This window comes from Topomyia yanbarensis, chromosome 2 (genome assembly GCF_030247195.1).
Source record: "Topomyia yanbarensis strain Yona2022 chromosome 2, ASM3024719v1, whole genome shotgun sequence".
NCBI classification, from domain to species: domain Eukaryota; kingdom Metazoa; phylum Arthropoda; class Insecta; order Diptera; family Culicidae; genus Topomyia; species Topomyia yanbarensis.
Window position 1 is genome coordinate 428,415,543 of NC_080671.1, and position 27,876 is coordinate 428,443,418.

Below are 27,876 nucleotides of genomic sequence, written 5' to 3' on the forward strand. Positions count from 1 at the left end.
AGAAATTTGCTCCCGAAAAGCTCCCGCATTTGTCGCCTAGCAATCAAACGTTCACTTGTTGTCTGGGTTCATTTTTTTCTGTGCCGGACAAGACAAAAACGTTTACGAAAAAGTAGCCCGACCAAGTCTATATAGGAAAGAATTCCACTAACCTCTGAGCAAAGGTCAATTTGCAGACCTTACTGCCATGTCAAGGCGATTTGTCGCCGGTCGGTACCTACATTTTTCACCTCACTTTGTGAGATGACTAGCCGGAGCAGACATCAAGGTTGCTTTGGTTGGGATGGGGTCCTCCAACGAAGGGGTTGTAAATTACGATAGGGATTCTTTGGTCACAGCTTAGTAAGGTGATCGAAGTAACCTATGTGAATACTAGAAAAAGGGTTATGTTATGATTAAACTGCGGATTTATGAGGCAAAAGGTTATCACAGATTATCATGCTATTTTTTATTATTCACAAGAAACTCCTATTAGGTTCTTTACTGACACACTTAACCTCACTTTTCTTGACAGTTCGCTTGTACTGTTTACATGGAGTTAGAAAAAATTGTGGACGACTAGATTCGCTCGAAAAAAATCGTAAAGAATTTTTCCAAGTTCATGTAAATAGTACAAGCGAACTGTCAAAAATGAACACTCAGTTCATTTGTGACGTCAGCGTAAAGTATTCAATACACTACACACCTAGAAAAAATAGTGTAAATTTACGTCTCCTGACCATGACATATACGAGCATCAAAAATGACTTAGTTTTACGTTTGATTTTAATTTTACATGACGTTTAATTTCGTAAATCATGTAATTTTACTCCACATACAGCGTTTGTTCTGAATGGTAGGAAGTGTAATTTTATGTCATTGCGCATGTAAAGTATATGTTTCATGTAAAATTAAACGGATCACGGTAATGTTCCATAATTTCGTAAATTACGGTTCGTTGAATTGTGTCATGTTTGCAATTACGTCAACGATAAAATTCAGATTTTTTTGGTGTGTATGCTATATGCTATTCAATACAATTAATTCAGTTCATCTTTGGCTACGCAAAGTGATAAATAAATCTGAAGAGAGAATGTTAAGATGTGACATGTCTTAGGTGGAAAATCTTTCAATTTCAATCTCGCTTCTAAATGATCTTAAAATACCACCCACCACCATACACTGTTTATCTTGAATGCGGTTGGGCTACAGATTGGGTGGTTTAGAAATTTATTTTTCTTTTCAACTCAAAATGCTCGAATTCCCGGAAACACGCACACCCCCAGGCAGACGGTGTTTGCTCTGGGAGGCGTGTTCTACGCCTAGCCAAATAGGCTACAAGATAAAAATTAACAATGAGAAATTATGTTCCTCCCACTATCCCTTAGTTCTGTGGTCGGACAAAGCCCACCTGAAAGCGGATCGAAAAAAAAGAAAAATTACGTGTGATGCCTTACGAAGGTAATAAATTTTAAATTCCGCTGCGCCTCCCTCTGGGACTGGCTTTCGTTGACTTCCAAAGGGATTTACAAAACGGACCAAAACAATAAAAAGATAATTAGATACAGCCCCCGCTCGAGGAAGGACCTTGACTTTTTCCTCTGCTCTTGCCGGGCGGTGGTTTCGGTTTTCTCTGTGGAAAATTAGAAAACACCCACTATCGGTTGCTGGCACGTGTGTGCTATAAAGACTGCTCAATATTGGCGTAGCTGGAAAGGGAAATCGCGTAACATTTGTGTTTGTTTACCTTCTTTTTCGTGTTTTTGAGACAATCGGGGTCGACAAATAGATTCATTATTGGAATTTTTCGTTATTTGCGATAATTTGTCGTAGGAGAATAGTTTTGCTAATTTTGCAGGTTCTAAGATCAATACCCAACTTACCTTACTAATCAGTTCAAGGCCGTGATGTCGTTTGTTGTGTCAAGCATTAGTCTCCAGTTCACTCATCCAATGGATGGCAAGAAGACTCCACGCATTATTGTAAATAATGGAAGGTTTCACAAGCAACTGTTGCAATTCGTGATTGATACGGTACAATTACCTTGGTCAAATTGGGTAGCTTCAAAATAATTAATTCATTTATGATAAAAATTTCTATATTAAACTAACATTTATAAATTACCGAACATTCTGCGGTTTTAATAATCAATTGTAAAACAGACACGTTTTCAAGCGAACTTCTCGACTTTCCCACGAAAGGCAAGGCGTCGGATTACTCTATCCTCAAGTGACACCTGATTTCAACGCTTGCTTCGTCTATTCATTAGCATCGGATCCATTGCCACACAGCGGAAAAAGAAATGGAAAACCGTTTCTATACATTTGATTTTCCGCATCGAAAGAGCGATGAAAACATACCTAATGAACAGTTCAAAAGATATTGAGCTGTCGCCCTGGAATGCTTGAGAAAGGAAAGGTGGCTGGTGAATGGTCGAACGATTGATGCATGATGATGAGAAATTTTGGTGCCGAGCAATATTGTAGGAATCAAGTGTTAATTACCTGGTGGTGTTTCAAGTCGTGAATGGTGCTTTGAAGTCTGGTTCACTTCAGATAATAATCTAATAGCGAAGAAAGATTGATTGCATCTGATACTCATCAATAATTTTATTGAAGAGCAATTCCAAAGCGTTATGTCTACACCATGCATCTCCATTATAAATTGGTTTATGCTTTGCACTATCTGAAATGGAGTTCAAACTTGCGAACTTGTTTACTCTGTGGCCTAGTGAAAATTGTAGTTTTTTTCAATCCGTTTATTTGATACAGCTTGATGCGTGAGCTTAATCTCAGGAGTCTGACCGCGGGGTTTTGTTACCCATGAACATGTAGTCTACATAGAAAAATCAACTTTCCCTAATTGTAATGTTTTAGTTCGTTATGTTGTTGTATTATTGCATTTAGAAGCAATGATGCCACAAGCACAGATTTAGCTAGAAAGGTACAGATTTTTGAAGCATTTTTGGTACAGATTCTGTACGGTAGAGATTACAGTTTTTGTAGAAAAGTACAGTTTGGTACAAATTTGTTTACATGACAGCAAGGTAAAATAATTTAACCCTGCGATGCATCCCAGTAAACAGCAGGTAAACGTTGAGTTAGGCAGCAGTGCTAGCAAGAATCTGAAGTGGAGCTGGGGCTGATTGAGCTTGAACCGAAGCACAACTGAGACATTAGAATGCGATATGCGAGAAATCTGCTTCCAGCAAATCAAAGGGATGATGTCTAACCAGCCCCATTTCAGTTTCTCACCGCCACTCTGTTGGCTACCTTTGGTTGCAAACAAACATTATCCAGTCAAACTCATCCGGAATTCTCGCGGAATTCCAGCTCAAATAAAACAACCGTGTTATGAATTACCCTAATTAACCTAACTTACATTTACAAGTATGCCTGTCTATAATCCTAAAATGTCATTGAATGATTGGAAAAGCGAGAGGAATAAACTTTGACCTAATATAAGAACAACCGAAGAAGTAACACTCGGTTCATTTTACTCTGCCACCAATCCGAAACTTGGCCATCGATTACAACAGTTTTGGCGACGATACCGGAAGAACCTGCGTTTTCAAGAGGAGTGATCCGGATTTACCGTAAACGTTTTATCAGTTTAGAGGCAATACAGGTGGAAGAAAGTTGGTTTAGCTACAAGCAGGAGTTGTGCCAATTTTGCTGCGAAAGACAAGAAAGCACCCAGTGCTACGCCTCGGGGCCTACCGGACGCAAGCAATTGGTGCTACTAGACAATAAAATTGTTGCTATACGAGTCGCGCCATTGTCAAGTTCGAAAGTGTGCGTGAGTTTGCCGTGCACCTGAGGTTAGTTTTTTCCGTTGTTGCTGCTTGATTGTTGTTAGCTGTTATTTTATACGCTACGCTGCTTTTGCTACTCATGTTGCTGGAATAATTTTAAAAAAATGACGCAACGACTTGAAGAAGGAGCTGCGCTTGTACGAAATTCTTTGGCACCGAATTTCACCATCGATCCTTTCGACCGAGATAAGACAAAATGGGCCAGGTGGGTGAAGCGGCTCGAAGGAGCGTTCCGAATGTTTGAAGTTCCAGACGACAGAAGGAAAGATTATTTGTTACACTACATGGGAGCACCAACTTACGATTTATTATGTGATCATGTAACCCCTGCTGAGCCAGAGAACAAGACATACCAAGAGTTGGTAACTACGATGGGTGCATTTTTCGACCCGGATCCGCTGGAAATAGTGGAGGTGTGGAAATTTCGGTCTCGCAAACAAAAAGAAGGAGAAACAGTAATCGAGTTCATCACGGAACTGCAACGGGATGCGAAATACTGCAAGTTCGAAGGATACCTCGAGAAGGAACTAAGAAACCAGTTGGTGTTTGGAATGAGATCGAAGTGGATTCGGTCTCGCCTTATTGAAGAGAAAAATTTGACATTCGACAAAGCTAAAGACTTCGCCATTTCTATGGAAGCTTCGGGCGAGGGTGCTGAGGTACTGGAGGGTAAACACGAGGTTAATTATACCGACCAAACGAAGCATCGAGGACCCGGAACTAAGGTAACTAACTATACTAACAGACAATGCTACAGATGCGGTAGTACAGCCCATCTGGCGATTGCTTGCAAACACAAAAATGTAGTATGCATTTTTTGCAAAAAAGTAGGGCATCTTCAACGGGTGTGTCTCAAATTCGCATCACAGAACACGGATGCAAATGTATCGAAAACTGATAGAAGGTCAAAATCCAAAAAGAAATGGCATGCCAATAGGATCGAAAAGGAAGACGATCAGAGTGATTGTGAAGGTAGTGTCGAAGGTAGTTGCGAAGATGAGACGGATGTGGACGATGTCTGCGTTCTGGATATTTGCAAAGTTGATCGTGATAAACCCACATCCCTTTCGAAAATAATGTTGCCAGTAAAAGTAAACAATTCTATGATTAGGTTTGAGGTAGATTGCGGATCGCCTGTCTCGATAGTTAGCCTGGCTGATAAGGAGAGGTATATGAATGACACACAACTTGAGAAGACTAACGTTAAACTGGTAAGCTATTGTGGAAACAGAATTGAGGTATGTGGTTATAAAATGCAGAGGTTGAGTACAAAGGTCGTACAAGCAAATTGCGCTTGTTCGTTGTGAATATAAAGAAGCATCCACTTTTAGGTCGCGAATGGATGCGTGAATTTCCTTATGATTGGAATAAGATTATACGTAACTCGGATTTTACTGTAAATACTATCGCCGTTCGTACACCTCTGTCGGGTGCAGTTAGGGGTCTACTGGAGAAGTTCCCTAGGGTGTTCGACGACTCTGTTGGTACAATGAAGCACATCCAGGCTTCGTTGAGTCTTAAACCAAAATCTAACCCGATATTTCTAAAAGCTCGTACATTGCCGTTTTCCATACGCAATATCGTGGAACGAGAGATCGAGAGTATGGTGAATAGTGGAATCCTAATGAAGGTCAATCATAGCACATGGGCTACTCCTATAGTACCCGTTATGAAATCTGCAGATCGCGTTCGCTTGTGTGGCGATTATAAAATAACCGTTAACAAACATTTGAACATTGACGAACATCCTCTACCGACAATTGACGAGCTATTCGCGAATATGGCAGGTGGACAGAAATTCTCGAAGTTAGACTTAGCTCAGGCGTATCTTCAAATGAAAGTACGCCCGGAAGACTGCGAAATCCTTACGTTGAACACACATCTCGGCTTATACCAACCGTCGCGGTTAATGTACGATGTAGCGTCAGCACCGGCAATTTTTCAACGCGAAATCTCTCAGGTACTGGGAAACATTCCAGTTGTATCGGTGTTTTAGACGACATTAAAACTACGGGACCAAACGACGAAACTCATTTGAAACGACTTGAAATGGTTCTGCAGAGGCTTGACGAATATGGTATGCGTGTAAATGTGTCAAAGTGTGACTTTTTCGCCGATCGTATCGAGTACTGCGGATTCATTATAGATCGCGAAGGAATCAGAAGGACGAAAAAGAAGGTTGAAGCTATTCAAGAGATGCCAAAACCACGCAACCGAGAACAAGCGCGCGCGTTTGTCGGTCTTGTTAATTATTACGGACGGTTCATGCCCACTCTTAGCACAAAGATTTACCCGATCAACAACTTACTTAAAGATAACGTACCGTTCAACTGGGATGATCAATGTGAAAAGGCTTTCCGGTGGATAAAGGAAGAAATGCAATCAGATAAGATACTAGTGCATTATGACCCCAAATTGCCTCTAGTGCTCGCAACTGACGCATCGCCTTATGGTGTCGGCGCTATTTTAAGTCATGGATATCCTGATGGTTCCGAAAAACCCATACAATACGCTTCGCAAACTTTGAATAAGAGCCAACAGAATTATATGCAAGTTGATAAAGAGGCATATGCGATCATATTTGGTGTGAAGAAATTTTATCAGTATCTTTTCGGGCGGAGATTTACTCTTGTCACCGATAACAAACCCGTATCTCAAATTTTAGCGCCAGATAAGGGACTTCCAACTCTTTCAGCGTTCAGAATGCAGCACTATGCTGTATTTCTCGAGTCTTTTCATTATAATATTCGATACCGATCATCCAAAGAAAACGCGGACGCCATGTCACGACTTCCGATCGAAGATGTGCACAACAAAAATCGTATAGAAGTTATTGAATTGAACCTAATTGAGACCTTACCGGTGACCGCGGATGAGTTGGCGGAATTTACGAAAAACGATCCAAATGTGCATAATCTATTGCAGGGTTTGAAAGTCGGTAGAATGGTAAATGGCCGCGATAGATTCGGAGTAGACCAAAATGAATTTTCGGTTCAGAAGGGTTGTATAATGAAAGGAATTCGAGTATGCATTCCCCCGAAATTGCGTAAACGTGTTTTAGATGAGCTTCACATGGGCCATTTTGGGATATCCCGCATGAAATCCCTAGCGCGATCCTATTGTTGGTGGGAGTGTGTAGATCGTGATATCGAAGATTTATCGCGTGATTGTTGCGAGTATGCTAGCGCGAGGAAAAATCCCCCGAAAGTAGCTATTCATTGTTGGGAAAAGCCTGTCGAACCATTTCAACGGATTCACATAGACTTTGCAGGGCCATTTCTCGGATTGAACTTTTTGGTTATCATGGACGCGTTCACAAAATGGCCGGAAGTGAAGCTAATACCTGACATGACTACTGACACGACCATTGATAAGCTACGTGAATATTTTTCGTAACCTATGGTGTTCCTTCGGTAATCGTTAGCGACAGAGGCGTTCAATTTACTTCTGAGCAATTCCAATCTTTTCTTAACAAAAATGGTGTAACTCACAAAATGGGTGCACCATATCATCCGGCTACAAATGCACTAGCAGAACGATTTGTCCAGACTTTTAAGGACAAACTGAAAACGTTGAAATGCGACCGAAAAGATATTCAATTTGAGCTCTATAAGATTCTTCTAGCATACAGGCGAACAGTACATCCTGCAACGGGTAAATCGCCTTCAATGTTGGTTTTTGGACGACAAATAAAATCACGACTCGATCTAATTGTTCCTAAAAACGGAGAGGATAAGGTTGAGCGTAAGGAACAGGATGATGTACGGTGTTTTGCTGTAAATGACAGAGTAGCCGCTCGTGATTTTTTGAGTTCCTCCAAGTGGAAGTTCGGTATTGTTACCGAAAGGCTAGGGAAGTTACATTATACAATTGAGCTAGACGATTGGCGAATCTGGAAAAGGCATATTGATCAACTGAGTTCCGGACCTATAGAGCGAGTTTTTGATGCAGATCCTTATTCCATTAACGTCGAGATTTACGACCATAACCGCTGTAAAAATCCAATAGCTTCACCAAAACGACAGCTGCCGACTAAACAGACCGACACTCCAGCTGCCGTCAAAACAAACAAGCAATCCCGACAACCGATAATACCGCTTATAGCTAGTATAGACAATAGTTTTATAGCTTCTCCATGATCCAAATACACTAAAAAGGTTGCTTTTACGTCTTTAAAACGATAAACATCAACTTTTTGACATTTTTTGATGGGGTAACGCGAATAACTTTTAAAAAGAGCATAATTACACGAATTAATTGTTTTTGAAGGAGCAAAATTTCAAATATCTCGAAAACTATCGCATTTTGGAAGATTTTTGTTAAATGCATTTTAATTTTAAATGGTGCTTAGAATTATATTCTGTAATAGAATTACAATTTTGTATGTCTATTAGTATGAAATTTAAAAACATGTACGAAGTTATTGTTAGGAAAACTTTATTACCGATTTTTTCTCCATCATGCAATCACATTGAAAATGTTTCTTTTCTTTTTAGGTTTTTGGTAACAAAATATAAAAATTTAAAAAAATGGGTTTTTTCGCAATTTAAATTTTTGTCATAAATTTTTGTTTTTTTTGAAAAATGACACAACATTTTTTTCAGTGTATATTTTTTCAGACAGAAGTATTCATTCCCTGTAACTCGTTCTCAGATAGTTTTGCTGTATAAAATACAGTAATCGAACAAAAAAAATTTAAATTCATACACGTAGAAACGTTTACGCCCTTTTGAAAAGTTGCTCTTGAGTCAAAATAATCTTATTACCTGTGGAAAATATTTAGTCTTCCATGACGGTGAAACATGTAAAGTTTCATCGGAATCTAAGATGGTCGGTCACGATTTTAAAGATTTTCGGACGGATCTTCGTGGAATTCCTCATAAGTAGTTCAATCACAATAGGATCGGTGCGACACCGATAGCTTGGTGTCGATTGAATGCGTACGTCACGGCTTGATGCTAGCAGAAAGGGAGAAGAATGATCGCATGGTCGTTCTAGGCGAGGATTTGTGAAGAATTTTTTGCCGGCGTCGGCGGTAAAACATGATGATGAGTTATGTTCTACCATAGACCATGCGGTAGACTTGGGCGCAACGCCCAACTCCTACTCTGCAGAAGGCAAAGAATTCTTCACATTTCCTTTCGATCATGCCCATATGAGCCTGCCTAGTTCTAGTTTTCCGTTCTAAGTTTATAACTGATTCGCTCTAGAATACCTATCCGTCTTTCAATTTCATCGCTTTCGTTTCTCTTAGTCTAAAATTTGCCGGAAATAGCCAACAAAATCGATACACTCTTGTTCTTTATAAATCCTTCTATTTTGAAAAATTTTTTTTTGCTTTTTTAGTTGCTAATTTTTATATTTAAAGCATGTTGTATTATTATTATTTTTACGTCTAACTCAGTGGATCTATTTCGTTCATTTCTAAATTTGTTTCCTTTTTTGTAGTCTTATTTGTATATTTTTGTTGTATTCTTTTTTCTTCATTTCGCCGTTTTTCCTATACTTATGATATTTTTTTTCTCATTTTGATGTTTACCCGTCTTACACTATTTTAACCATTTTGCATTATTTTTCTACTTCTTAATTTTTTGTCCAATTTCTTTTTTCATTTTCTTCGTTCAATTTGTTACTTTCAATTGCTCAATTTGTTTTATTTTTCTATTTCTTCAAATTGGTTACATACCTTCAAATTTTAATTTTTCTCATGTCTTAATTATGTCCATTTTTGGTAGGTTTTTGACATGTTATTAATCTTTTTCCATTATTCTATATCGCATAGTTTCGCTTTCTCGTTTTGTTTCATTTTAGCTATTATGAAACTATCGCAGTTCACACAGAAATACCTCGTTTGGCAGGCTTTCTGTACCTGTGGTTTGATAAGCTACATTTTCATTGTGGCCGATCCCATCAAAAAAGAAAATTACGTTGAAGAGTGATTGAACAAAACGTCTGCTACCTTTCATGAGCAAGCTTAGAGTTTCCCATTTAACCTTTTGGCTTCAGTCTACTTTCTACTTCTGCCCAAGTCAGACGTACAATCGAACCAAGTGAACAACAACTAGCAACCTTTCGATCTAGTGTGCGTTGTCTCGAGAACAAAGGAAGCATTTAATTTATTCTTGCCATCATGAGTAAAGTTGACGAAAAATCTCTGCTCCGACCCAACACAGCGGTCGTTGACTTTAAATTCTGTTCAATGCGATTGAGTTTTCGTGAACTGGAATACCTGCTGAAGGTGAAATTGCAGCTTAGGCTCAAGGAGGTTATGTATCTTCACGATCATCATCTTCGCGATGCAGTACTCATATCATTCAACACGTTAGCCCAAGCCGAACGTTTCGATTTGCAGAACAACTTGAAGCACGTGGCTGAATGTGATAAAGTTGGAATTAAGATTCCCGTGTATATAGAAAAAGACTATGTAGATGTAAAGCTACATGATGATTTAATTGCAGAATACATGTCGCAATACGGAGAAGTAGAATCCGTTACACCTGATACGTGGAGAACTTTCTTCCCGGGTACCCCAAACGGTGTTCTTGTGGTGAGGATGCAGATAAAAAGACATATCCCCTCCCGCTTGACTATAAAACTCAAAAGCCACGAAGCCACTAATAATCAAACTACGTTATGCACCCATGAGGGGCAAACTCCTACGTGCAAGTATTGTAATCGGACAGCGCACCACGGAAACCTTGCGCAAAAGATACAGAGGAGAATGAATCTCCACCGATTGCCGACGCATCCACGGCAAACCAACCCAAAAAGAGCTTTCAATACCCATACCTGAACCACAAACGGTTGCCAAATTTGTCGCAGCTGTTCAGTCCATATTGACAACTGCAAAAGCAGCACCCATCACCCCAAAAACTACTGTAGACAACATCGGTGAAGAAGTTAATAACAATGACGACGGCTTTACAATGATCACCCACAAGTGCAAGAAGCAGGAAAGAACATCTGGTCGCGAGCACCAAGACACTTTTAAGGATGATGACCTTGATGTGAAGGACCGGAGAGTACTAAATGATCCCTATGACGCAGTAGGCAAGCCGCGAAAGAAGGTCTCCGCTCGCAATAAAAAGTTGCGCGCACGAGATCCAACGAATAATCGATATTTGTTTTTATATTTTTTTATGCATATTACATATTGTAAACACAAAAGGAAAGATCCACGACTCCGTTAAGCTACCGCTATGAGCCGTGTCAAATAAACGAAATAATAGAACAAAAACCTTTTGTCTTTTACACGCAGGAGTCAGGATATGTTGGCATTAAAAAGCGAGTCCGGACAAGCGTAAAGTCACTTAGTGACTTATGCTCGACAGCATGTGTGAAAGCATTTTACTGCCATACTAGAACACTAATAGAAATAATCTATTCGATTCGTTTATTAAGCCACCATTCGGCACAAAAAGAGTACGGATTCTAACATATTAGAATCCATGCAAATAGAACAATTTAACACAAATTAATTTTTTCAATCTGTTTTTCTGAGGATTTAAATTTGAATCTATATAGTCGAAGAAAGCGATTCGCCATCCGATCATAATATTTCTAGTTGCATAGCTCAAAGTTATCATATTAACAAGATATCTACCTGCCAAATTCTACGAACACTTTTTTCAAACACAATCACGCCATGACCAGGTAATAACAAAAAGAGATGCTCATTTCATTCCAACAAATCCGTCGGTGTTCCAATCATTCCCGCCGGAACAAATTTCGCTTTTATCAGATCTTCATTATTTCGAGAGAAAAACAAAATCACAGAAACAGGAAACCATCCCGCACAATACGAAAAATGGAAGGAAAGTAGCCGCGCAGTACAACAACGGCTGATAAGTTGGAACAAAAAATCGCTGAAGAGAAAATATCTACTTTTATTTATGAGTTTTTCAGATGGAAATTGCGATGCTGCCCGCTGATGGCAGCGAAATACCAAGCGGACAAGCAATAACAATAAAAGTGAGATGACGATGGAAAAAATGCATAAACGGATAAACAACTGATGGAGGATAGGAAGGTGGAATGTAATAATATAAAATACAAAATGTGTTTCACCTCAACTGGCAATTCAAAGGCTCTTAATTTTTAATTGTTTGTGGATGCGGTTCTCGCGGGAAGCACGATTCTGAGAAGAGGATTTTTTAAACAAAGAAGATGAGAGGTGGAAGCTTGATTTAAACAAAATGGATAGGTTCTTTGAGATCGTTTAAATTGCACTTGTGAATACCTTTACTATACTATTCAACATTTATCTTTCATAATAGCGACCAACATTGCCTTTTCCGTAATATGTTAACAGCCCTCATTTTGCCAAAAATTGCATACGCAAAACTGCTTGCCGGAGTGGCGATCAACAACGGACCAGATGATTACTTTGCAGTACATCCAGGATACGCTTCGAGTATACAACCGACTGACTAAGCATGTGTTTTTGGATTTCAAGACAACGTACTATTCAGTGAAATGAAACGTACTACTAGAATCAGTGCAGTAAAATTTCATTTCATCCAAGCGAAACTGAATGAACGCAGTCAATCAGTCGTCTGCAGTAGCATTCACATTCATTTAACGCATCAGTTGTTGTTAATCTGAAGCTGGGTTCATGGCACTTCACTCACCGCTGCTTTCAAATGAGTCGCAATTCATATTCAACCTCCTTCGTTTGATCCTCTCAAATGAATAGATCAGCTTTCAATTTCCCCAGTGAGCACCAGTCAAATGAGATCCGGGTAAACCTAGAACAAAAAGAGACAACTGGCTTCGTATTTTTGGTTATCATGCCTTTCTTGTGCCAGATGACAGATGAGTGTATGCAGCTAGCGAGGTTGGCAGTGCAGCCAATTTCTTTGTCATATTTAGATATGTTGCTATAATACACATAATAATGACCGTTTTATTGACACACATTTCGCATTTATCTGGTACTAATCAATCCAACATTTTTATCACATACTACATGTTTCTAGCAAATTTGGCCAGCATAACAGCCTATTCATCAGAATCAAATTTGCAACAAAAATATTATAGAGATGAACGTACTACCAAATAACATTTTTCATTGCAACCAGTTTCAATAAGCTGTTATTAGTAGATTCATTATTTTCGTCTGAACTCTGCGAATTTAAGAAAATTTGAAAAAGAAATATGATAGCCGCAGTATGCTATCATAATTGTACGAAGCTGTCAAATTCATTGCTAAAATCAAATATGTAATTCAGCTATTTATTTGCACCTCTACCAATAGTTCCCTGTGTACAATTCCGATGACATGGTGAAGAGGTAAAACATTTCCACACTGGTTATATAGGAACACATTACGAGCACAGTCTATAGTCTACGAGAATCTTTTTTTTCAGAAAGAATTCAAAAAGGTTCTGCTCGATATGAATGCTATAAATAGGTCATATCGAAGGTGGGTTTATTGATTTGAGGTAACCAAAAGGTGCCATATTGGATTGATTGATTGCAAAATGTCCTCAATCATCAGTTTCCGTCATCTAGTGACCATCATTGCAAAAGCGATATAGATATATATTGATCATGGTTTTTACTGTGGTGGTTACCCGAAACCGCCATCTTTGTTTTCAAAATGGCCTAAATTCATAAATTACGGTATTTTATGATTATTTTAAATGATACCCATATTGATAGTTGTTTTCACAGTTTCTTGGTCACTATAGGCCGCAATCTTGGATTTCAAAATGGCCTAACCTCCTTTCAAATGGTATCCATGTTGCCCTCATCTCTGATTTAAAAAAGACTTTAACCATCGAGCTTGAGCTTGAGCTTGACCTTGTACGACCACCCGTAGCTGCTACTCCGTTATCGATCTAGACTAGCTGAAGTTGCACAGGGAATCAGCAGTAGTGCTTGGGATTAGGGAAACATCTTTCAATGTGCAACTCCTGGTAATCCTAAAGTGTTTATTGAACGAAACCGGCGCCGGCCTGGCCCGAACGTAGATCGCAGAAGGAACGTTAGTCCGATACTTGCTTTTGCTAGGCAACGGCTTTACTTCCCTTCCGAAGGAAGATTTTACACCTCAGAAAAATCTCAGCGACCTCGGCTGGGATTGCACTCAGACTAACTGGGATGGGTGGCTGTCACGTTTACCACTCAACCAACTACGCCTTCATTTAAAATGACTAACCATCAATTTCCGTTATCTATCATCTTGGACCTTTAACGAGTTCGCCCGTTTACACCTAAGACAAGATAAAGCAACTAGTAATACGATTTCTGTATATTTCTGTATTTTGGTAGTACGTCCATCTCTATTTCAAAGTTTGTGACAAATTTGATTCTGATGAATAGGCTGTTATGCTGACCAAATTTGCTAGAAACATGTAGTATATGATAAAAATCTTGGATTGATTAGTTCCAGATATATTTTGGCTAAATGTGAGTTAATAAAACAGTCATTATTATGTGTATTATAGCAACATATCTAAATATGACAAAGAAATTGGCTGCACTGCCAACCTCGCTAGTTGCATACAGTCACGGCTTACATATATTAGGCTAGCTCGTTAGAGTGTAAACATTTGACGAGAGCGCGTCATAGAAATCGTCGGCGAAAACAATTACATGAAATACATATATTATTTGCTGCTAACGAATGATCGGCACCTGGTAAATCACAAGGAAGCTATGCGGATGTCCAAAACCTTTGCTATGATCAGAAAATTACGGTGGGATATGTTTTCTGTGGCATGCATCCAAATTCCCGATTTACGCTAATAACCCCACAGATGCACTGATTATCCACTGTGTCTAGTGTAATTATTGCGTAATTTACGTCAAAAATCCATTGCACACTATTTTTTCCACCGTAAGAGCTCAAATATTGTCAATTAACAACTTTCGAGGAATCCGTTTGTTTATCTCAACGATTTCTCTGACGTCACCAAAAACTGTCAATTCGCGGAATAGCAAGCCTCCTTTCTGTGAGCCGTGCATACAGTCATCTGTCAACAATTATTCACCAGGGCACAAGAAAGGAAAGAAAACTCCAAGAAGAAGAGAAAGAAAGGTTCAGAACATTTGTCATTTTTGAGTGAATTTGTTTTATGTTTGTTAAGCAGAAAAGCCCACTACGTCATTTGTTTTATTCTTTTCTTTTTCATATCCTCCTGATTTATCAGCTTCATCGAAAAAAAATACAACCTTACTCATACAAAGAAAAAATGCTCGTACCTGTATCCGTCTTGAGTTGCCTCGTCTTATCATAGCCTTTACCCTATATTATTTATTATCTTGGTCGGAGTTATTTTTATGTCAGTGAGTGTTCCTTCATATTCATTTGTGAGTGGTTCATTGGAATGGTACACTTCCATTAGCTGAAACCGTGCTAATGTGAGGTTGGTGTTCAATAGAAACTAAACAGGCAAAAACGTCAAATGACTAGAACCTGTTATTCAATTGACAGTGAACTTTGAGTGACTCAAACGAAGACGGCAGCCGAACTCAACTGATATAGTGGTGGTATGTTTACAGTGAAAGGCTCGAAGTTTCACTTGTAGGGTGACCATACGTCCTGGTTTCCCAGGACGTGTCCTGGTTTTGCATTGTCTGTCCTGGTGTCCTGGGAAGTCGAGGAAAATGCTTGATTTGTCCTGGTTTTTCTCCTGTAAGCCTAATATATTTCTATCTATTCGGTCTTCGATTTTCACTATGCTCTAGATTGCCATTTTGGTGCTTCTGCTTCTACTTGATTTCTCTTGCTAGTGGCTTTTTTTCGTCTTACTGGAAATCCATTCCATAAAAAGAAAAATAGCACCTAATCAGTCGCTCTGCTTGTCAACAGTGCAGTGAATCAAACAAACGTTTCTACCTAAAGTCTGCTGTCTATATGTACCGCGCCAGTACTATAAACAAGCAAAGCAATAATAATAAATATCGTCCAAAGCCAGTGTGAACAATAAAGCACCGTTAATTTCATCGATACGATATCGATCATTCATTTCAAGATGTTTGAAATTCAACAGCAAAATTCAACAGCAAATTTGCAAATGCAGTTTAGACTATCGGAAGTCGTCGTTATACACACACTTAATTTAAATTACTGGGTACAGTAAAATTTTACTGGGTTTTTGAACAGCAAACCGTTCGGTAATCAATTCAGTAAAACAATTCGGTTACCGAACTCTCCGCAATCCGTTCTATCCAAACGTCAAAAAATACTGGTTAGTCAGTAGTTTCCTCTGTAAATGGCGATTTGACAGATGATTTGCTGTACCTATTTTGTAAGTTTTTGACGAGGTTCGGTAATGTTGGTACAATTTTGCCGAACAATCAGTCAGTTTTTTACTGGATAAGGTTTATGTACCGAAAAAAACAGAAGCGCTGATAAATTCAGTGAAAAATATTGCGGGTTTCAGCAAATTATTCGAAAAATTGCTGAAAATCGTTAAAAAATGAAAATTTTACTGCAATTTTTTAAATAATTTGCTGACAGCTCCGTAAAAATATCACTTTACTGTGGTAGTCGTCAAAAGAAATTACCGAACAACTTTTGGCTGGCTTAGTGTGCAAGCTCACTACACTCATTACTGATAACATTTAAAATTTTGGCTATAACGGAAAGCTACGCAATGGAAGACAACATGCAATACGTCGTTAAGCATGATAATGTTAGGACCAAGATACCCATTTATATCGTCAATGATAAGATTGATATGCGTCTGCACGATCAACACCTGGGTACTAATAATAAATTTATTACAACCATCATGTCGGAACACGTAACGGTGGAATCCTTTAAGTTTTAAATCCGGAGAAAATTTAGGTATTTTCAACGGTTTTTATTTCGTGAGAATGCGAGTGACCTATTCCTTCATATCTGAACTTTCAATTCAAAGCAAAACGCGTGACCAAATCTCAAATCACGCTGTGCACGTATGAAGGACAGACTCCTGTGTGTCCTACGTTGTTATACAAGAAGACACACTACGAGAAACCATGTACACAAGCCTCTAACGAAGCAATATCAAGTGCAAGCATACCCATCACACAGCCCTACATCAACATCAACTAAATCACAAACCATCGGAGTTGCAGCTCAGGCACCAACGAATACTGGAACAAAAGAACGTACGCACAGCGTGAACGATCATTGTGATGTGCCTACTACTTCCCAAACAACTGCGAGCACCACCGATATTAAAGTAAATAACAAAGAACACGGATACGCGATCGTGACCCGTAGGCCCCACAAGCAACTCAAACCAGGTAATCGTGAAAGCCAATACAACATTAACAGCGAGAATAGCATGAACGAAAACGAGAGAAACAAACCAAACATTTCTTTCATCGCGACGTGCATGAATTGAATTTTGTTTTCTTTCAAATTCACGCAGGGATGTCAATTTTTTCAAGCTCGGGCTCAAACTGATATTATTGACACCTAGCTATCCGCCAGTTTTCATATAACAATCGATTAAACGGAGAAATTTTTGGTAACAACGGTAGGTTTTGCAGCTCTCAAGTCAAGTGGAGATTGCCAGGCATAGCGCAGGGAAGCTGCTTGGGATCACTGATGTTTCTGATTTACGTCCATGTCGTGTTGTTAGTACTGAAAACTCCTCGCCGGTACTGCACAGACCATCTCAGCATTAAACGTTTGCTTATGGTGGTGTAGCAAGAACTGCCACTGTGAAATTCCGATGAAAGACTTTCTGGCAGAGCTCTTCCTCCCAGAGTCCCATAACTTTTTTTTACTGTGCAAGCTCTGCCTGCCAGACCCCAGAACTTTTTAACTGCCGAAAACATGCGGAAAAGGCAATGTCGATTGAGAGGTAACGGGGGAATCAGTACCCTTTCGACTGTCCTGGTTTTTTACTCGTCTGATATGGTCACCCTATTCACTTGAAACGATTATTTTCGTTTGAAATTGATATTTTACCGCACTGACTAGAATATGGCGTCCCACCAATACTGATTAACCCGATTCTCATGACGCTGGATGGGCCCCACCCCACCATCGATTAACTTAAATAGTGTACAAAACTGAAAAATAACATCGTTCCATAGATTTGAACTGACCGATTATATTAATTCTTGTTCATATATTAGAAGCGAATAATTACACCTTTAGGTGGATACGGGAAGGCTGTACAATGACAAAATTATGATGCAAACAACGAAACTGAACAGAATAACACGGATAATAAAATATTCCCGGTGGGCCAGAAACTGACTCTCGTTGCTTGGTTTTGGTTTTGTCACGCCGCTACGCCGGGAAGTTGAATTCGGAAAACAATACCATGAAAAATAAAATTATAAAACATTGGAACTCAGTGATATAACGCTGCATGAATAAATTATATGGTTCGAAAGTTGAACATAAATTGAGTGGAATTGGAATATGCCGGAAGAGGTATAATTATAATTGAAACTTCACCTGTCCCATAGGCATAATTCATATTCGATAGAATGATGTTGCAATACGTATGATGGCAAATTAATTTCCCTAGGGATGGACTCGAATTTCGATTTACCTTTTCCTAGCTTCATTTGGGGTTCGCTCCGCTTTTTATCGTAACGATCTCGTTCGTTTCCTCCGAAAGACCAAAATTATAAACAAACTTGCAATGCTTACTTCGATCGGGTGGGGTTACTACTTTATGTTATTTCAAATTAGCAGAAGCCTTTTTTCAAAAATCCCATCTGACCCAATCTCGATTGTTGATTGGAAGCCTATCGGAAGCAACTCAAACAATCATGATTCAATTTCAAGAAAAGCCTAAATACGACCCATATCGAAGGCTCGCCTGTTTAAAAATTCGAACGAGTTCGACTGTAACGAGATTTTAATCCAAGTATTATGGTCAAAGGTTCGCTACAGGAATGCTAACATCGTCTCGCTCCGATATTTAGCTCACTCTCGGGTGATTGGATTTCAAATGAGGAAAATAACATCATAAAGTCACTAAATCTTCCATCTGTATCATGAAATGTTGCATCGTTAATCCATGTTATTTTTTCATTATAGCAGATAACTGAGATGAATAAAAAATCAACTACCTCCCTCGTCTGCTAAATTCCGGGAACCCACGCATGACTTCTGGCGCTCGAATTGTACGACAACCAAGGCGTGACGGATCACCACGCAATGGATGATTAATTACACGAAGCGAGATAATGTGCCTGCTATTAAAAGGATTCGAACTGCACGGCGGCATTAATGATGGGAGGCGATTTACAATAATAATCACAGGCTGTAAATGTAATGGCCTGCAATGATCATCTTCGTTTCGCGAGACACACGAGATGTGGAACACGTTACTCCGGTAATTAAGCGCTCAAACTTCACGCGAAACGATTCGGCCGGCGGTGGGAAGCGCAGCTTGCGATAATAAAGTAAATTTTGCTAGCCCTGGTTAACTAAGTAAGTCGTGGTAACCGTTGATTTTCAAGCTGTAACAGTGATGACGTTGGTACTTTGTGTAGTGCGATGAAAAATTGTTGGTTATCGAATTCTAGTTGAATGTTGAAGTTGAATTATTTAAATTATTTGTATGTGGAAATTATAAAACCATTCGCCACTTCAACATTACAAAAAATATATATTTGGTTAGTAAAACGGATTATCTAAAATGGAAACTACCCGCTACAACCGCAAGGGTAATGCCAATAGCCTAATGAAAAAAATCTACTCCGGCATTTGAGAAGGAAAAAGCAGAGATGAATAGCAGCACTATTCATTGAGGCTGTAAATCGTCGACAGGTTTCTATTGGTGATCTTACGTGACTTCTCTTTTGTCGGTTATCATGGCAAAGATGGACAAGTCTGTCTTTGCCGTGCGACATGTTGGTAGATCTGAGAGATTCATAGTCTCTGCCTGAGCTCGACTACTGCCAGCAGAAGACAAAGAATTAGTCCGTAAGATTTTAAGCCTGTTTCTAATGACCCTGCCACATCTAGTTTTCCGATTTGTATGTAGTATATAGCATTCTTGTCATAAGGTTTTGCTGAAAATTCTTCCTCGATTCCAGTGATAACTGATCCTGCATTTTTTGCAAATTTAGTTGTCAAATCATTGATACGATAGCTTTCCAACACGTGCCTAGCTAAGGCTAACTTCTGTTGTTGTTGTTTATTACCTTCACCAACAGGCCCCTTGGCCCCAATGGTGGTTGCTTAAACTAATTACATTTTAGTATTGACAACATTTTCACTTTTATCGCATTCCGCGTCCTGTTGAAGTCAAAGGCCGTCGCCACACTGATAAAAATTCGTTGGAGTCCGGTAACAGCGCTCTGGCAACCATAGTTGGTTCTCCTGAACGGAACTCGCAGAAGGGAGTTTTTGCGTAGAGCTCTAACGCGGGCTTGAAGATCCAGACGTCCGAGGATTGTAGGGCAATCCACTCTGGCAGAGAGTAAGTCCGAGACGAGCAGGGCTCGAGAGCAGTCCCTCCGAATGCTGAGTTTATCGAGGTGTATTAGCTGGCAACGGTTTTCATAGCTCGGCAGCTGAAATCTGTTTCGCCATGGGAGATGCCGAAGGGGGAAGCGTATGAACCTGCGTTGGACAGCCTCGATTCTGTCAATCCCGTTCTGGTAGTACGGATTCCAAACAGCTGAACAATATTCTAACGTTGAGCGGACCAACGCGCAGTAAAGCGATTTAAGACAATATACGTCCCTGAAGTTTTTCGCTATTCGGAAGATGAACCCAAGCTGTCGTTATGCCTTATCCACGATGTATGACGTATGTGGTTTGAATGTTAATGCCGAATCCACGATGACTCCGAGATCTTTGATGTGAGAGTGTCTTGGAATGCTCGAGCCGAAGAAATGGTAGTTAAACTGAGTCGATTGGCGTTTCCGCGTGAACGTAACGATTGAGCATTTGCTCGGGTTTAAAGCCATTCTGTTTAGATCACACCACGTACTAAAGCTGTTCAGTTCCCTCTGAAGAAGCTCGGCATCGGTTTTATCCCGTATTTGTTGAAAAATTTTCATGTCGTCGGCGAAAGAAAGGCGGGGTCCTTGTAATGTGAAATTGACGTCATTAAAGTAGAGGAGGAATATTACTGGACCGAGATGGCTTCCTTATGGTATGCCGGATGTAGCGAAGAATGGTGCAGATAGACAGTCCTTAATGCTGATTTGGAGTTGCCTTCCATCGAGGTAGGAACGAAACCAGCGCAGAAGTTGTCCATGAATGCCGAGTTTGTCCAACTTCGCTATTGCGATATCATGGTTGATTTTGTCGAAGGACGCAGATAGATCCATATAAATAGCATCGGTTTGCAATCCGTCAGCGAATCCATCCATTACATATGTTGTGAACGAGAGCAGGTTTGTCGTTGTTGATCGTTTGGGCATGAAACCATGTTGGTCATCTGCAATGTAGTGTTTGCAGTGAAAGAAAATAGGATCTAACACAACCAACTCGAACAGTTTTGATACAGCACTTAAGCACGAAATTCCCCGATAATTGTCAATGTTCGATTTGTTTCCTTTTTTATGAACTGGAAACATGTGCGCTGCTTTCCAGCAGGAAGGGAATGTACCAGTAGTGAGTGATAGCTCGAAGACTCGCCGAAGTGGTTCAAGAAGCCCGCTGATGCACTTTTTGACAAAAATCGAGGGAACACCATCTGGACCCGGGGAACAAGATGCTTTCAGTTTGGCATTTGCTGCAAGAATGGCAGCATTATCGACACAAATTCGGTTGATGGTTCGTCCTAGAGAAGGAGTTAAATTAGCGGCGGCAGCGACTTGTTGTGGTGGCAGGCGCTCGTTGGAAAAAACGCTTGAAAATTTGTTGGAGAACAGTTGGCAAATTGTGTCCTTAGTGTCAGTGCCTAAAACTCCATTAAACGACATACAAGATGGCAAACCGGATTCTTTTCGCTGCTCGTTAACATACTTCCAGAACGACTTGGGCTTGGATTTCAGTTGACGCTCGACGTTTCGCTGGTGTCTAAAAAAGGCGCGTCTGCTTTGTTGTTTGTATTCGTGGTTGAGTTGAAAGTAGTGATTTCGTAATGCAAGAGTCTTATGCTTCGAGAATTTTTTAAATGCAGCTCGTTTGGCACATTTTAAACGTCTAAGGACGGTTGATTGCCAGGGAGGGTGTTCATCGGTACTAATTGTTCGTTTTGGTACATGACGGTCGATAAGGTAGTTAAGAATACTAGAAAACGTCATCGCTGCTTCGTTCGCATCGTCATTGTTAATATTTTCGTCCCAGTTTATATCCAACAGCGTGCTAACGATGCTGTCGTAGTCAGCGTTTTTAAAATCGTAGACGATAGAGCTTGAGACGTCTTCAAAATTAACTCCTAGGTTACCAGCGAATACAAGATGTAGTGGGGGATGATGACGCACCTGCTTGACTAAAGGAGTCGGTGCAGTGCAGCAGTACGGAGCGCAGTCCCGGGCACTTACAAAGCAGAGGTCCAATGTACGTCCATTCTCGTTGGTGACATTATTAATTTGCCGAAGAGTTGCGCTGCTGTAGTTGTCCAAAATACAACTGGCATTGTTAATAAGCGCAGATTTTTCGATATCCAATCGTAGAAAACCATTACTTGCTTGGCACCACGTCAAGCCAGGTAAGTTGAAGTCGCCCAGTATAACGATATCATCAGACGGGGCGGCGATCAAGGCGATAAAAGAAACGGAGGAAAGATGTACATCGATCAGGCTGGAATCACGAATTCTGTCAGGTGGAAAATACACAACACACAGGAACAGATTGCGATCGGCAAGTTTCACTGATATCCACACTTGCTCGGAGCTCGCCCACCGGTCATCGTTGATCACTCGGGCTTTTATACCACGGCGAACGGCGATAAGAACACCACCGCCTGATGTCTTGTAGCTGTTGAGGGCATTGCGGTCACAGCGGTAGACATCGAATGTTGAACCAAAGACCTGGCGAGACAGAGTACGGTTGTCGAGCCACGTCTCGGTCAAGGCGATAATGTCGTAACAGCAACCCGTGGTCGCGAGCAAATAGCTGTCCGTTGATGAATTTAAGCCACCAACATTCTGGTAGTAAACCTCGATGTTGTTGGAGGACGGATCAGGTACAGCAGAGAGCGAAGCCATGTTGCCATGTAGGAAGATCCTTTCGTCAATCCCACGAACAGTATCGGAACGGTTCACGGTCGCCTGGTCGACTGTGGTGAGGGATTCGAGGCATCCAGAATCAACTGCGTCGCGCTCCAAAATACGACTATCGTCGTCGTCGAGAGAAATGGTTGGCATCTGATAACAAGATGTCGGAGCAAAAGGCAAAAAACTGGAAGCGAAGAATACATCAGCGCTTGAAGTGTTCGGAACAGATGTATACTTGCCATTTGCGGCAGGTTGGAAGACCCTTTCATCCATCCCACACACAACCGGGACGACTGATGATCGCTGGCTGCAAGTGCTCGACTGTGGCGGGGGGTCGAGGGCTTCCATAGTGCCAACTGCGGTGCGTCCCAGTATGCGTTGAAACCCGATGGCGGAATGCAGAGAGCAGGAACGGGGTGGTAGCAGTTTACGGCGAGAGTCGTACGATGAGCTAGAAGCGTGAATCGGTTCAACCGTTGTATCGTTACAATTTGTATAATACTTGCCGAGAAAGACGGCTTGGAAGACCCTTTCTCCACCCACACATACAGGACCGGGACGACTGCTGAACGCTGACGGCAAGGGCTCGACTGTAGCGGGAGGATCGATGGCTTCCATAGTACCAACTGCGTTGCATCCCAGTATGCGATCGGCATCGATACTCCTTCACAAGGGCGGTGTAGCTTGATATAGTGGCATGGCCAATCGTTGCGGAGTCCTCTGCAGGACCATTGATGGGCCGCGTTGCATTAGAGAAGTACATGCTTCTTCTGGAGGCAGTCGGCGGGCTCCAAATGTTCTGGGTACGGCTGTCTTCAAATTCCCTTAACAGTACGTCTTGCGGTCATGTGTCAGGATTAAGAGCTGCATCACAGTACTTTGGGTGAACTCCAACTTTGAAGGATATGAAGTTCAAAGTACTGACGTCTATGCCTTTTTTAACAAGCGGAATAACCTTTATCTCCTCGTTACAATTTAGTCCTTCTTTTGACATTTTTTCGACAGTCTCTTTGCTAACGCTAGGATGAAAGCAGGAAAGATACATCCAGAGCAACGGCGAGGGAGGTGGAACCGCAACAATGTTGCTATTATCGACTAGCTTTCGACCACCAACAAGAATATTGCTCGGATCAGGGCCATCCTCGCGACGACGTTTCTGAGGTGGTCGAGAGGTACCGGAGTTTGGCCGGACTGGAGTAGCTGTTGAAACCTTTCTAGCCAGGCGCGAAATTTGCTGGTTATTTTTGGATAACTCGGCCTTTAGTTCAGCACAGACGTCATCCGTTTTGCCAGCGATAACACATCCAAGTGAAGAAACGGTGTCGCGAAACTTCATCAGCTTGACACATTCATTGCACATCCAAAATAAATTTGGGTTTTCCGCAAGTTTTTTCAAAAACGGCTTGTTAAGTTGTTTCCCACATTGCATATGTACCACATTTTTGCAAAAACCCATACATTCGATAAAGTCGTCATCCGATTTGACGGTTTTCGCGCAGTGATCGCATGCACTTGCCATAATGCGTGCCGATCTGAGAATGCGAACAATGAAATATAGATGGCGCCGCGTTCAGTGGAAAGTTTTGGTGGTTAAGTCACAGAAGTTCACTCAGTTACGTTCTTCGCTGATTTTTTCGCAACACAAAAGCAAACAGGAGACACTTTCACACTGCACAATAACAATGTTAAAAACAAAATACTGAGTCGATTAACACGATAAACAACGATAAAAACTTCACAAATCTCGTCAAAAAGTAAAAATAGTTGGAGCGATTTATGTAAACAACTAATCGGTAGGAATACACTGAACCAAAAAAAATCTAAGTTGAGTTTCTTACTGCGTACACGTACTAAAAATCTTTCTACTTTTGCTGATGTAGTTAATGCCGAAAGACATCGGATTGCAATTTGTGAGAGGTCTGATTGCCCGCAGTGGAAACCATTCGCCACTTCAACATTACACTTCATACAAAAGGTAGCCAAAACCTCATAAGTGGTTTAAAATGACTGAAAATATCATCTAAGGGTGATTTTGGAGCGCTGAATTGTATAATGATTAAATTAAGGCGCTAATTTGAAAATTAGAGAACTTAGGATCACTCCAAAAGTTTCTTTTTTATTTCGAAAATGAAAATTTAATAAAATTTTCAACACAGATACTTTGTTGTGAACAGAAACAGCTTGACTACTTAGGGTAGTCCTTAGGTATGATTTAGCCAAGGTGGTGCTGATTTATTAAAATTTTATGTTCTGAAAATAATGTATTTTTCTCAAGTTGTTGTAGATCTTCAATACAATTTGAAACCGGTAGTAAAAAAAATTCAAGGCATAGCTATATATCCACATCCATGAGCTAAGAAATAATTTCCATGCGCTGATTTATAAAAGTATGCGTATAAAATAGTTGTTTAATTTTTTTAAGGTGCTTCATGGAGGAATATCTTAATTTCTTTTTTTTATTGTTTACCTAAGCTGCTAAATGGTGACAGGGTTTTTTTTATTTTGATTATAGAGGTTTTAACCTTAGCGTCATTCGCCTCTTTTCAAGTTAGGGAAATCACTTTTGGAAAATCTCTAACCATATGTGCGGGGTTGGGAACCGAACCCAGATGAGCTGCGTACAAGACAATCGATTTACCAACTACGCTATGTCCGTCCCCCAGGTGATAGTGTTATTTGAACTTGATAGACTCGCAAATCTCAAATCTTGCACTACTATGCATACTGTAGTTAAGTCGGTCAATCATTTTCTATTGATAGCTAGTAATAACTTTCCTCGTGTGTAGTCACTTAATTTTTCCGAGCGAAAATGCCAAATGAACTTCCAACCTAAATAGGTTCTGCAGAGCAGATTAAGGTTTAGATTGTTGAATACGAAACCAGTCCCGCGCGCAGGAAATTCTCAAGGGAGGGATTTTGATTTTTTTACGTTTCTTATAAAAGAAGGTAGAAACGTTCAAATTTTGAATATTTTTTAGATCCTGCTGGGCTAATTCTCGTGTACGAATCGACTTAACCTAAGAAATTGGGTAAATGCCTGCTGGCTCGAGGTGGTGCCGGACTCATCTATCGGAGGCAATCGTTAGATATTAGTAGAGATTGTGCCCTTGCTTTTTTATTTTGCGTTAATCTGTCAGTCAGCTTTTTCTTGCATGCTGTCCAACCTTCACGGTATAACTTATTTGTTCCGGTCTGCAGTAAATATCGTCACCCGTTGAGACACGAATCGATCCGGACGTGCCTATCATAACGGCTTACATATCTTTATAATCACTTTCGCTGGGTTTCATATCTTCCTTGGCGCTACTCGTTCCTATTTATCTGCAAACTGGTGCTGAGAATTTCTCAGCGGCGGTATTTCTCCCAACAGCATTTTCGTAAACCGTTTAGCTGTCAGCCACTCCGAAGGAGAGATCATCGGCGGTAAAATTTCTTCAGATAACGGTATCCCCATTTTCTCTACCTTCGTGTTTTTTTTCATTTTGGCTTTCGTTGCTAGCCCGCTGACCGACCTTTGCTGTGCAACTGGTCTACTCAAAATTGTTGCTAATATCGAAACTGGTCGAAACGTGAACCGATCCGGAGATGCTGATCAACTTGACTTACATCCCTTTACAGCATCCCCTCGCGAGGTTTCTTCCTTGATTTCTTCAACGGCGTGTTTCTGCAGGACTGAACTCAAAAGACATTTTATGTTTTTTTTTCCTAAACAGGAAGTTGAGAAATTTTTTTAAGTGATCAAGGAAGGATTTGAACCCTCAAAACCCTCCCCTTGCATACGAACCTGTACGAAATATTACTTTGAAATAAAGGCGATCGCTTTCGTATGAAATTCTTGTTACTTAGCGGATCAGAAGGACCCGCTATTAAGTTGCCTCTAGTCCCTGGTCAGAGCAACGGGGGCCGTCTGGGGTGGACTCCAAAGGTCTCTTTTGCTGGCTAGCACGAGCTTAAGGGTTCGGAGGCTTAAGGTCGGCTCACGGACATGGACACCAACCAAATGATCAAATGCACGGTCTTATCTTTTACACTTTTTATTATACCCTACTTACGTATGTATGGGTGCGTAGAACGGTAAGCTGCCGGCGGGTACAGGATCGTGGTGGGAAACTCTTGGACGGTAGGCTCGTGGGTGGGACGGCGAACTCGTGGGTGATGAACTGGTGGATGACGAACTGGTGGATGGCGCACTCGTGAACAGGGGCGGTCAATTCTATGGCGGGCTGTTTGTTGGCAGGCCTAAACTGCCCCAAGGGGGACCATGGGATATGAAGGGCTTCTCCTCGTGGTGTTACGTCTAGCCGACTGACTTTTCGCTGACAGTGACCTGTCCTCGGTCTCTTTGCGAGATGAGCGCCACGTATAGCGGCTTTTGGTTGATTGAGGTCTCACTTCTCGGCGAACTCGCGGACCCTGCGAGAACGTCTGTGGGAAATCGCTGATCCCGAACAATAAGCCACTCCAATGGCTGCTGGGCAAAACTTGCTGGGTCTTGATCCTGGGAAAGAGAGAGAGATTTGTACGGACTACTGGGCTTACTATAATTGCTTTTCTATACCTTTCGTAGGGCGTAGTAGGTTCTACCGACGCTACTATTTTCTTCTACTTCCTTCATTCAACACTTTAACTGTTTGTGCTATAACTTTTTCCGTATTAATCTCTATCTCTTTCCGTATAGCTATCCTGGGATCCGAACTCGTCGAATGAATAACCAAAAGCGATTTCAAGCAAACTTATTGAAAAGGTCCTATGTGCAAATGAGAGCCTCTCTTTGTTTACTTTCTCTTCCGCTAATATCACGGTCGCATTTGCGTTTGCTGCTTAATTCTTTGCATAATATGCAAGTCGAAATTATTCTCTTCCAATATGTACTGGAACATCATTGGAAAGATTAATGGTAAAGCCGTGATAATCGAAAGAGAAAGTGAACAAAGAGAGGCTCTCTTTTGCACATAGGTCCATTTCAAAAAGTACGCGAGATTTTACTATTTGCT

The 27,876-nt window shown here is 40.7% G+C and overlaps 2 protein-coding genes across 3 annotated transcripts in view; one reads left to right on the forward strand and one right to left on the reverse strand.

Annotated features, from left to right (window-relative positions):
* The window catches only part of LOC131685346 (adenylate cyclase type 6), a 539,597-nt gene that overhangs the window by 463,209 nt on the left and 48,512 nt on the right, over positions 1–27,876 (reverse strand). The gene's annotated exons all lie outside the window — the stretch shown is intronic.
* Positions 5,283–5,789, forward strand: LOC131680972 (uncharacterized protein K02A2.6-like). The gene has a single exon (XM_058961679.1). It carries the CDS (start codon positions 5,283–5,285, stop codon positions 5,787–5,789), a length of 507 nt encoding a protein of 168 aa, XP_058817662.1.

Excerpts from the sequence above, each read along its gene's own strand:
- LOC131680972 (XM_058961679.1), top strand. The coding sequence starts at position 5,283 with ATGAAGCACATCCAGGCTTCGTTGAGTCTTAAACCAAAATCTAACCCG.